Here is a 12,466-nt window from a genome sequence, read left to right as displayed (position 1 = left end):
ATATTTGTATTGATTTCAGAGAGGAAGGGAGAGGGAGAGGGAGAGTCTCTTTCCATCCTCATTTCCCTGGCCTTTGCCCACCTCCACCTAACCTCTCCCCTCCTTCCCCCCTGGCTACCATCACACTGTCGTTTGTGTCTATGTATTATGTATATAGGGTTTTTTTTAAATTCCATTATCTTCCTTTGGCCCAGCCTGAAAGTCATCTATTTAGAAAAACATCAATATACAGGAGGCTTTAAGGATTAAAAGTGAAAGGAATGGAATCTGGATGCAAGTGCAGTATCACTTTTGCGATGAGCTATTTGTGTATACTAAGTTTTAATTGTGCTAATATTGGCAGGTGAAAAAACCAACAAACAGAAAGAACAGTTTCTGGTGCCTAGAAACAGTGGGACGATGCTCCCACGGGAAGAAAGACAGAGCTTGCGCGCAGACTCACTTGGCGCCCGCCCTGCTGTTTTTTCTGCAGCCGCCGTTTTCCTTTCCTTTCGCGCTCCAGCCACCGGGGAAGCCCAGCCCTAGCGTGACTGGGCTCTGATTGGCTGCTTTGAAAGTCTACGGGCCACCTGATTGGTGGATGCGGGACCCTTTAGCGCGGTGAGTTTGAAACTGCTCGCACTTAGCTTCAGAGCTGGACCTGGGAAGTTAAGGACAAAGTGACGCCGCCGTGGTAGCCGCCGCCGCTTTCGCTGCGGGGTCGCTTGTCGGGTAGAGTGGCCGGGGTCAGGGTCATGCCTGTGGGGCTCACAGGGGTCGATTCGGGGTACTCAGAGGGGGAGCTTGGAGGAATCGGGTGGTCATCCGGAGGCTGGCCGGGCAGCTGGGGTCTGCGTGGGGCCCGGCGGGGCGGCTGGGCGGTGGCCTACATCTGGGGCCCCTGGGGGAGCTCTGCGCGGGCGGGCTACCCCGGGGAGGGCAGGCGCTGCCCCTGGCACCCGAGCGGCCGCCCTCTCGCGTCGCGGGCGGCTGTTGCCAGGAGGAGGCCGCTCACCTGGTTACGGAGGCTTTCGGGTCACGGTTGGATGCGGAGCCCGTGCTTTGTTAGTCTCGACCGCGCGGAGGGTTTGCCCGGTGCAGTGCCAGGTCGGCCCTGGGGCCTGGCGCTCTGCTCCGGGGAGATGAAAGCAAGACCCACCTGGGCCAGCACCCACGCCAGGCCTCGCACCCAGGCCTCCCGGGAAGCCGCCCCGGTGAACTAACCGGGCCTTCTCTGACTTGCCCCTGTGCCCGTATGGCCTTGCCCACCTACAGCTTTGAACAGCGTTTAGCCAAGGCACACAGCCAGGGGAACTTGTGTTTCTTCGTTTTTATTGGATGCATGGTGGTGATGTTATAAACTCTGGGATTAGCAAAAAGTGATAAGCTAAGAAATGCCGACAGATAGGTGCCTATGTGGGTTTTTAATAACCTTCATTTCATACTCATTCTTTATTTAATACTAATGTTGCACGACATTCTTTTAAAGACTTGGGAGTCTGGAGGGTGGGGGAGCCATGGGTGGCGCACGCGCTGCAGCTACGAGCGCGGAGCCCTAGGAGGCACTCAAAGGGCCCGAGCTGGCTCATCCTTTATTTTTGAAATGTTACAACCGGAAAGCGGAGGAACGGCGTGCAACTTTGAAACCGAGTTCGTTTTTAAGCAGTGTGTTCGAAGCGAGCTCAGCAAATGTGCATTAGGCATTGCATCTGGATATTGAAGAAAGGCCGACTATCTTAGTCGCCCATTTCGTAAAATTAAACATTTTTAAGATTGGCCCGGATGGCCAGTGTAGTCCAGTTTTGCTGATTTTAAAAAAACTGACTTAAAAAGATGACTTCTCTCTACTTATTTCCGGAATGATGTTGAAGATAAATGTGAGAAATAGGACGTAAGGGGCAGTTACTCGGTGACTTACATGTAATCTTATCAGTGGTGGGTGTGTTAGAAGCCCAAAGCATAATTACCTTAATTTTCTGAAGTTTCATTGGCAAAGTTGCTGAGGCAGCCTTGAGTGGTTGTCAGCAGCATTTCAGCTTTTTTTTTTTTTTTTTTAAACCATTCTTTGTGATTCAAGTATAGGTTTGGTTTTTTACTTTGTTCTTAAGAAGATTCTATACAGTATAATTACCTGTGGAATTGCAACTTTTCCTTTAGGGTGCTAAGTGATATTTCCTTCTTTCAAAATTGCCTTGAAAGTGTCTTAATCATGTTGCTGTATGTGACTGCTGAAAACAGGAGAAAGATGAAAGCTCACTTGAGCAATTTAAACACTTAAGCTTTTAACAATTTTTCTAATGAATGAGCAGTGTGAGCACATTTTAGGTCCCTACTCATGTCTTCAAATTATCTTCATAAAACCACAAAGCAGTAAAAATTCAGTCAAATAACATTATTTGTTGAAATACCTGAGTATAATGGCACACAATGGTGCTCCTTAGAAGTGTTCCATAAGAAAACATACTTCTGGTTTCTGTTTGGGAAGGAGAGATAAATTGATGTGTGAATTTGAAGTTTTATTTGATTAGAAGAAGCTAAATCACTGGTATAAGATATACAAATATTTCCAGCATTGAAGGAGCTAAGAAATTGTGGGAATGTTTTATTGCAGGAGTTGTTTCCCTTACAAATATTGCTTTAATACAATAACTAATATTTGTGGAAAATTAATATTGCATCAGGCACTGTGGAAAATGCTTTAATATAGTATCTCATTAATAACTTAAAAACCACCATTTGAACTAGTGGCATATAATCAAATGATTTTTTCCTCTCATTTTAGCATCTGCCATAACTATTAATTGACTATGGATGACTATACCAAAATAGAGAAAATTGGAGAAGGTGAGTGCTTTTCACGTAAAAGTTTTAAATGACTTGATGCAATAACTTCTGTGACATAAAGACATGTAAATATTTATTACAATCCAACCTTTAAAGTATTTTTCACTACAGCAGGTCCTTGGGTTATGTCGGAGATCCTTTCCCTTCGGCGCAACTTAAATCGATTTTTGCCGTAAGGAACCCGCCTACATATGCACCTACATCACCTACATGGAGCACATACACAGCAGTAATGAAGTGAAACAGTAAAAAAAAGATTTTAAAGAAAGATAACAATGCCTGACCTGTATTTGTGGTAAATAAATAATAAAAACCATAAAGCACATATGTACATATGTCAAAATGATGGAACTTTTTTTTTAATAAATAATTGGGAGATGGCAACGTAACCATGGTAACCACGAACCGATGTATATTGAGTCTGATGTAACCCGAGGACTGCCTGTACTAATGTGCATTAAGACATATATACTAGAGGCCCAATGCACGAAATTTGTGCAAAGGGCTCGGCCCTCACAGCCCCAGCTTCGTCCAGAAGGATATCTGGAAGGTGGTTCAGCTGTCCAGTCTAATTAGCATATTACACTTTTATTATTATAGATATGTTCTTTTTTATATATATATATATTTTATTGATTTGTTACAGAGAGGAAGGGAGAGGGATAGAGAGTTAGAAACATCAATGAGAGAGACACATTGATCAGCTGTCTCCTGCACACTCCCTACTGGGGATGTACCCGCAACCAAGGTACATGCCCTTGACCGGAATTGAACCTGGGACCCTTGAGTCCACAGGCTGATGCTCTATCCACTGAGACAAACCGGTTAGGGTAGTGATGGTGAAGCTTTTGAGCTTGGCGTGTCAGCATTTTGAAAAACCCTAACTTAACTCAGGTGCCGTGTCACATATAGAAATTTTTTGATATTTGCAACCATAGTAAAACAAAGACATATTTTTGATATTTATTTTATATATTTAAATATATAAATTTCTTTGATTTAACAAAGAAAAATCAACCAAAAAAATGAGTATGCGTGTCACCTCTGACACGCGTGTCATAGGTTCGCCATCACTGGGTTAGGGCATAGATATGTTCTTTATATAATAACTTAAACACAAAAATAAAGAAAAAGTTCACATTTCAAGAGAATTGAAATTATTCTGATGAGTGCCCTGACAACCTCCCTGCCCAATAATCTTATATTCTACTACTAAACAATATTCTAATTAAAACAATATTTTGATAAGTATTGATTATTGACTTCTTATATATATGTTGGGAGAAGTTGGGTCAGTAGAATTATGTTCAGTTACATAATATACTTTTAGTCGCCTAAAATTATTTTTAAGACAATAAATATGTTTACCTAAATTGTCTGAACTGGTTTAGATAATTCACTATTAAACTAATTTAAAGAAACTTTTTATTTAGTTACCCTAGGTTAAAATGATCTGTCATGTGTACATATTTAAGCTGCTTTAAAACCAGTAATATATATCATTCCCTATCTATAGTAATTTCATTAGAGGTTTTTAAAGAATGTTTATCTGTATCAGCGGTTCCTAACCTGTGTGTTATGATCCCTTAGGCGGTCGAACGACCCTTTCACAAGGGTCGCCTAAGACCATCCTGCATATCAGATATTTACATTATGATTCATAACAGTAGCAACATTACAGTTATGAAGTAGCAACAAAAATAATTTTATGGTTGGGTCACAACATGAGGAACTGTATTTAAAGGGCCAGAAGGTTGAGAACCACTGCTCTATATGGTATAAAGGGGGATAAAAATGCCCCTTTGGCTCTTCCTCTCTCCCCCAAAAGAATATCTTAAGGTTGGTTTGTTTCGTTTTTGTTAATCCTCACCCAAGGATATTTTTTAAAATATATTTTTATTGATTTCAGAGAGGAAGGGAGAGGGAGAGAGAGAAACGTCAATGGTGAGAATCATTGATCAGCTGCTTCCTGCATGCCCTCTACTGGGGATTGAGCCTGAAACCCTGGCCATGTGCCCTGACTGGGGATTGAACTGGCACCTCCTGGTTCATAGGTCAACTCTTAACCTCTGAGCCATACTGGCTGGGCCGGAGGATATTTTTCCATTGATCTTTTTTAGAGAGAGTGGAAGGGAGGGAGAGTAGAGAAAGAGAGAGACATCGAGACATCAATGTGACATTGCCTGGTTGCCTCCTGTGTGTACCTAGATCCCAGGGATCAAACCTGCAACCCAAGCACTTACTCTTGACCAGTAAATGAGCCCTCAACCCTTCTGTCTGAGAGCCCATGCTCTAACCACTTGAGCCACCCGAATATCTTAAGTTTCATATATGAGTGTTGGTATGACATTCTAAACTCTTCAAGGACAAATGATATAGCTTATACAAAATAATCTGCTACTAGAATCCAATTTATGTGGGTTCTGTTTGAAGAACATTCTTTTCTGGATGAGGATTATTGACTATTTGAAATTCATAGAGAACCTTTTACAGAGTTTTCTGAAAGTGTCACAATGACTCCTGTTAGTAATATTTCCTGAGCCCAAATCTTTACATTGTATTTTATGCCTATGTTATTGGGGGTAGGATATAAGAGATAAATTTCAGTTTGCAAAGTATACATTTTCTGCTCTAACATGTGCTGGAAAATTACTAGTAATTTAAAGGTATGGAAAAATTGTGATGACTACATGAATTCTATTTTTCAATTGTAGATGCAGTAGGTTGCAGCTATCCTCAATTTCTTTTTGTAAGTGATAAGGGTATAATTATGAGTAAGATACTTCCTATCTGGACACAGCAGCCTTTTCTATCATGTGACACCTTATGGGACTCAATCATTTTCAAAATCTTGCTTATTTCACGGAGGGGTATCCCATAGCAGATATTTGCTTTGTCTATTTCAGGTACCTATGGAGTTGTGTATAAGGGTAGACACAAAACTACAGGTCAAATAGTAGCCATGAAGAAAATCAGACTAGAAAGTGAAGAGGAAGGGGTTCCTAGTACGGCAATTCGGGAAATTTCTCTATTAAAAGAACTTCGCCATCCAAATATAGTCAGGTATGGTATATCTGGACTTAAACCATTTTCCGCATAGTATTTAAAACGTGCATTTCAATGTGGAAATATTTACATTTGCTTAATTTTTGTGTAACCTTGCTGAGTGGAACAGAACCCTACTATTTTTGTTCATTGAGAATGCTGAGGTAGGAAAAACAGGCTGTTAAAGCAGGCACAGAGTGAGAGGAGCTGGGTCATAGAGATTAGTATTTGGGGCTGAAAGATCAAGGTAAACTGGCTGTGGGAGAAAAGGAAGACCTTTTCACTGAGCTTTGTCAACTCTCACTCAGCTCTGATCCTTAAAGATCCCTTAATCGGAGTCCTAAGACAGGCAGCTAGGTTTGATGAAAAAGAAAAGTTTCTTTCTTCCTTTTTAAATATGTGGGCTGGTGTTTTGGGGTGGGTTGTCTTTCTAAAGGTCCAAGTTAGTATTTAGCTGAATTTGGGGGGACTGGATATAGTGAGCAATAATTAAGGTCAGATACTACTTTAAATTTATTTCCGTAATTTACCTTAATGGAAAGACAAGCTCTGAACAAGCAGTCAGCTTAGAAATGTCATTTTGGAATGGTCAAAGTGTCATTTTGGAACGGTCAAAACTGTTTATCAGTTTTTTCATATAATTGTTTTATTTTTTAGTCTTCAAGATGTGCTCATGCAAGATTCCAGGTTATATCTCATCTTTGAATATCTTTCCATGGATCTGAAGAAATACTTGGACTCTATCCCTCCTGGTCAGTTCATGGATTCTGCACTTGTTAAGGTAAGACGCTTGCCTAATTTTATTACTGTTCATTCACTGTGAATGTAAAGGGTCTGCTCTGTATTTCGCCTGTGTTGTGTGGGAGTAGCTTGGGAAAAGTGTTAGAAAGTAGATTGAGGAAGAAAAGAGTATTTCATTTTCTTTCCACAGTCCAGAGATTAGATTGTTAATGGGAACCATTTTTACTCTAGATGATTCTTCTAATTATAAAATGAAAAGTTGTGTCTGAGAGAACATAAAACTAATAACTATGTGTTGTTGAAAACTAGGATATTCTGGTCTTGGAAAGCCAAGTTTTGTTATCGAAAAGCTCCCTGCTGCAAGAAGGGGACCTGAACGGGTTGCCCTAATGCAGGGGTTCTCAACCTGTGGGTCGCGACCCCTTTCACAGGGGTCGCCTAAGACCATCGGAAAGCACATATATAATCACATATTGTTTACAGTAGCAACATTACAGTTACGAAGTAGCAATGAAAATAATGTTATGGTTGGGGGTCACCACAACATGAGGAACTGTATTAAAGGGTCGCGGCATTAGGAAGGTTGAGAACCACTGGCCTAGTGTATTCTGGTAAACGTGTAAAACCAAGTAGCAAACACCTGGGGCAGGTGGTTTTATTTTTTCTAATTTTGAATATGTTTTGATTAACTATTGTGGACATTACATACTGTTAAACTATAAATATATACGCAATTGTTTAAAAGTGATAACGTGTATAAAGTGAAAGTGTTTTATCCTTACACCAGCTTGAGCAAGCATTCTTCCAGTTGTCTTATAAAACAACTCTGAACTACTAAACCATTTTTTCTGATCATTGTGTCTATTTAAACATAATTATAATATTCTCGTTGTCATTTCTTTTGGAATCTGACCAATGTCTCCAAAGAGGAAATAAGTATGTAAATATAAAAGATAGAAGTGAAAAAGACAAGATTTATTCAAGATAGAAATAGAATTGTTATCAGTGTACAAGCATGATATATTGTATATAAATGCTTCTTGTTCATCTCAGAAGCCCTAAAAGCTTTTTGGTAGTTAAATTATTTCCCTGTATTATGACTTCTTCTTTCTTTGAAACAAACTCACCAAGGTTATTTAGAAAATCATTACGTGCTATGCAGTTAAGCTTCTAACATATTTTCTTCTTCCAGAGTTATTTGTACCAAATCCTACAAGGGATTGTGTTTTGTCACTCTAGAAGAGTTCTACACAGAGATTTAAAACCTCAAAATCTATTGATTGATGACAAAGGAACAATTAAACTGGCTGATTTTGGCCTTGCCAGAGCTTTTGGAATACCTATTAGAGTATATACACATGAGGTATGGAGAATCATGTGTTTTGGTGCTTTTGAATATGTGATTGCTGGATTATCTTCTATATTTGTTCTTTACGTCAAGAAAGAAGTGCTCAAAAAATATTTCCACTTGGCCATATTAGTTTATTGCCGCAGCTCTGCACTCACCATTCATTGCATGCTATGTAAAAACGGAACTGGAACCACTGAATATTTTCCCTTTGCTCCTGGTGAGATGTTAGGCTTTGTCAGTAGCGGGTGCTGGAAAAGCATTGCAGGAGGAACGGGTTTTCATTATTTCTTACTAGTCAGTCTTGAATTATTCCAATCCCATTACTGTTAATAATCCTTTATATTGATTTTCCCCATTCAATCACCAAGTGGTTTCTTTCCGTCTCCTGATTGGCTTCTCTCTGATACCCAACCAAATTGGTTAAAAGATAGGTTTTGTTGCTTAAGGGGTACTGTTTCAGATACATTTTGGAGTATAAATATAGTCATGTTTCATCAGTGTTATATTGATGACTTGGCATTTCATTTGTTATCTCTGAAGGGGAAGGGAATGTTGAATTGTGTAGTATAGGATTATAGTCATGTGTTGCTTAATGTCTGGGATGTGTTCTGAGAAATATATCTGCAAGCCATTTTATCACTGCAAAACATACAATGCACTTACACAAACCTAGATTGTATAATCTATATACTTAGGCTATATGATATAACCTATTGTTGCTAGACTACAAATCTGTACAGTATGTTACTATACTGAATATTGTAGTCAGTTGTAACACAATGATATGTGTCTAAACATAGAAGCTACAGCAACATACACTATAAAATTTTTTAAAATGGTTCACCTGTATAAGGCACTTAGGAAGCTAGCAGGTTTGAAAGTTGTTCTGGGTGAGGCAGTGAGTGGCGAGTGAAATGTGAAGGCCTTGGATGTTACTGTACACTACTGTAGACTTGGTAAACACTATGCACTTAGTAGACTACACTAGATGATTTTCTTTAAGCATAGTGTCACACTTTGACATTGGGATAGCTATGACTTCTAGGAATTTTTTAGCTCCATTACAATCTTCTGGGACCACTGTTGTATATACCACCCGTCCTTGACTGAAACGTTTTTATGTGTCACATGTCTGTATTGGCAAAGAGTGTCTTCTGTGGAGTTGTCTACCATTCAGCCCAAACACTGTCCCCACATGAAAACTTAAAGCAGCGCTCATCTTGTTGGATGTCTTGGCTCATTTTTATCCTATTATATCATTTTCCCATGGCTAATGCCATTGACCTCACTGACTTTTAAGTTAAAGGTGATATTGTTACCATTGGGTAAATTATATATACTAAAATAATCTGCTCTAGTCCACTAATAAACTATTATGTGACTTTTTCATGTTTTTAGCATGTAAGCAGTACATGCAAACAATGTAATCAGGCAATCATACAGGCTTCTAAAGGACAGTTGTAATGAAATATAAATGTATACATTTAGGTAATTTAATGCACCACATTTACTCATTGTGAAAGTTTGCTTTGTAATAGGTGGTCACACTTTGGTATAGATCTCCAGAAGTGTTGCTGGGGTCAGCTCGCTATTCGACTCCAGTTGACATTTGGAGTATAGGCACCATATTTGCAGAATTAGCAACTAAGAAACCACTCTTCCATGGGGATTCGGAAATTGACCAACTCTTCAGAATTTTCAGGTATTTTTTTTTTTTTTTAATTTAAGCTGTTAAGAACTTTAAAGGCAACATAATATAAATAAGATCATATTTATACTTTAATAACTTTTTGTTTTACTATGGCTTTTAGAGCTTTGGGTACCCCCAACAATGATGTGTGGCCGGACGTGGAGTCTTTACAGGACTATAAGAATACATTCCCCAAGTGGAAACCAGGAAGCCTATCATCCCATGTCAAAAACTTGGATGACGATGGCTTGGATCTTCTCTCGGTAAGGAGTGCCCTTTATACTGTCATTGATGATTCTTAGGCAAATAGCTATTATGTCTGTTATGTTTATTGTATTACTAGCTCCATTTCAGATACCAAGAAATCCTAGTAATTTTGAGAGGAGAATTAGTATGATATTTTCTTTGAGAATTAAATGAATTAGTTGTTTTCATTATTTTTCGTTTTTGTTTTTCTTGATCTAATAGCTTCAGATCAAGGGAAGGGAAGGTCAGGGTTAATAACACCTTTATTCTTATTTAAGTTGCTGATTTGTAGTAGCATTCCTTTACAGCTTTGTCTCATTATATACTACTTTTTAGTTTATCCAAGTCAAAGTTGTTTCCTTTGTTGCTTCATTTTTTAGTTAGTAAAACCTTCTACTGCATGAACTCCCATTTCTTACTTTGTGCCTTATTTCCACATCAGAAACATTAGAAGAAGGACTGAAGTAGTTCTTGAAAATGTTTCCCTTCTATTACATTGCCATTCCTAACTAATAGTTGTTTTCTTAAGAAAAACAAAACAAAAACAGTAGTAGGACAAAAAAAATAAAATGTCCTAGGCCTGTTTCAGGAAGTTTGTTTTAGAACAGTATTTATTGAGCTTTCAGGAGGAAGTAATAATAAATCTCTGCTAACTTGATTCTAGAAAAAAATAATGCTTTGGCAGTTTACTAAGCAAAGTAATCTATTGCTATGTCATCATATATATCTTCTAGTTCGTTTCTGGGCACCTTTCACACTTTATAAATCATTATTCCACCAAATTCAGCTTCGATTTCCCAATTGTTTGCAGTGAAGTCCAAAGACTTTTACCTGCTGTTCAACATGTTGTGTATAATAGTGCTGATTTGAGGTAAAAGGCTTCCCATATTCTGGGCCCAGTCTACCTTTTTAACTTCTGTAATTTTTTAATACAAAGAATTTCACTTCAATGAAGAAAACAAAAATTAAATACTGTAAGTCAGAGGGCTTTAGTCTAGCCACTGGTCCTTTGTTGCTGGAGGCTGTCCTGTGCATGGACATAATTTCCACCCAGTGGCTACAATCCAAAGTGCCTCCAGACATTGCCAAGTCTCCCCTGAAGGGCAGTCTCACCCAGTTGAGAACCATTGCTCTAAGTCAAAAATAAGAAGATAAAATTGCCGAAACCGGTATGGCTCAGTGGATAGAGCGTCGGCTTGCGGACTGAAAGGTCCTAGGTTCAATTCCGGTCAAGGGCATGTACCTGGGTTGCGGGCACATCCCCAGTGGGGAGTGTGCAGGAGGCAGCTGATCGATGTTTCTCTCTCATCGATGTTTCTAACTCTCTATCTCTCTCCCTTCCTCTCTGTAAAAAATCAATAAAATATATTTTTAAAAAATAAAAATAAATAAAAAATAAAAGAAGATAAAATTTAAGGTCAATATTTAACTTTATTCCTCTTTTTCTGGTGATGTATAAATTAATATGAGATTGACTGATTCATTTAAAGACTCATTTTAACTATATTTGTAACATATTGAATTGGGTTTTGTTTTTACTTGGAACTTGTTGGAAGCTACATCAGAAACCACTATAGTTGCCACCATTTCAGGAAAGTTGTAAATAACTCAGACGGCTATTTCTCAAAGTAAATATAATTAACTAGATATCTTTGTTAAATGTATGTTTTGGTTTTAAAGCTATTTTTGAATGCTAGTGTCTTAAACAATAATTTATAGCAAAAAGAGGTTATCAAAATACCTATAATTTAAAAAATAGGTTATTCTAGAGCTAGAGGGTAAAGTACAGTGGATGAGATACTTATGTAATTTAGTATTAAACTAATGACAATGTTCATCTATAGATTTTCATTAAAATTAGTTTATGGCTTACTGGCTTATTAGAGAGTTTAGGCTTTATGGAGGTTTTTTTTTGTTTGTTTTTTTTTTAATGGTTCATTTTTTAAATAAAAACCTTTTTCCTTTTTATCTTTCCCCTCCAGAAAATGTTAGTATATGATCCTGCCAAACGAATTTCTGGCAAAATGGCACTGATTCATCCATATTTTAGTGATTTGGACAATCAGATTAAGAAGATGTAGCTTTCTGACAAGAGTTTCCACATGTTGTATCAAGAACAGATAGTTATATTTTTACTGTCAACTCTATTTTTGTCTTGTGTATTTTTGTCTTCTTTGTTGTAAAACTTAAGCTATCCTTCATCTTCTAACTTCAAAGTTGTAACTTAAAAATGTAAATATTATTCTATATGAATTTAAATATAATTCTGTATATGTTTGCAGATCTCACTGTAACAGGTATTTCTTACTATAATAAAACTTCTGTATAAATCTAATATTGGTGTCAGGAATTGGGAAAAATTTGAGATAGCTTAAATCATTAAACCTTATATCAGTCCGGTTTTCCTGTAATTGGAACTGCTACAATTTAGCAAAGTGTACCAATTAAGTTCAGACTTCCTAATGCTTTCAAGTATTTGTATGTTCTAGATGTTTAAATTTTCTTGTTAGTTTCTTGCCATGTGTTAACTGTACAACCTGCCTAAAGATGAATGTTTTTCTACTGGCATT

The 12,466-nt window shown here is 38.0% G+C and overlaps 1 protein-coding gene across 3 annotated transcripts; it reads left to right on the top strand.

Annotated features, from left to right (window-relative positions):
• The first annotated feature begins 598 nt into the window (after positions 1–598).
• CDK1 (cyclin dependent kinase 1) lies at positions 599–12,231 on the top strand. Of its 3 annotated transcripts, none has more exons than XM_059662629.1 (8): positions 599–711; positions 2,762–2,823; positions 5,730–5,886; positions 6,526–6,649; positions 7,802–7,972; positions 9,499–9,662; positions 9,772–9,913; positions 11,879–12,231. In XM_059662629.1, exons 2-8 carry the CDS (start codon positions 2,787–2,789, stop codon positions 11,975–11,977), a joined length of 894 nt encoding a protein of 297 aa, XP_059518612.1. In that variant the 5' UTR covers positions 599–711; positions 2,762–2,786; the 3' UTR covers positions 11,978–12,231. The 3 variants fall into 3 exon arrangements, with proteins under 3 accessions (XP_059518612.1, XP_059518613.1, XP_059518614.1); XM_059662630.1 differs by having other exon boundaries at positions 609–725; XM_059662631.1 differs by having other exon boundaries at positions 621–673.
• The last annotated feature ends 235 nt before the right edge of the window (positions 12,232–12,466 follow it).

Source organism: Myotis daubentonii, chromosome 13 (genome assembly GCF_963259705.1).
Source record: "Myotis daubentonii chromosome 13, mMyoDau2.1, whole genome shotgun sequence".
NCBI lineage: Eukaryota > Metazoa > Chordata > Mammalia > Chiroptera > Vespertilionidae > Myotis > Myotis daubentonii.
This window is presented reverse-complemented; position numbering and strand designations above follow the sequence as displayed.

Coding starts and splice junctions, on each gene's coding strand:
- CDK1 (XM_059662629.1), top strand. CDS start 2,787: ATGGATGACTATACCAAAATAGAGAAAATTGGAGAAG. Junction 5,887..6,525: donor CGCCATCCAAATATAGTCAG/GTATGGTATATC, acceptor TTTATTTTTTAG/TCTTCAAGATGTGCTCATGC. Junction 7,973..9,498: donor TTAGAGTATATACACATGAG/GTATGGAGAATC, acceptor GCTTTGTAATAG/GTGGTCACACTTTGGTATAG.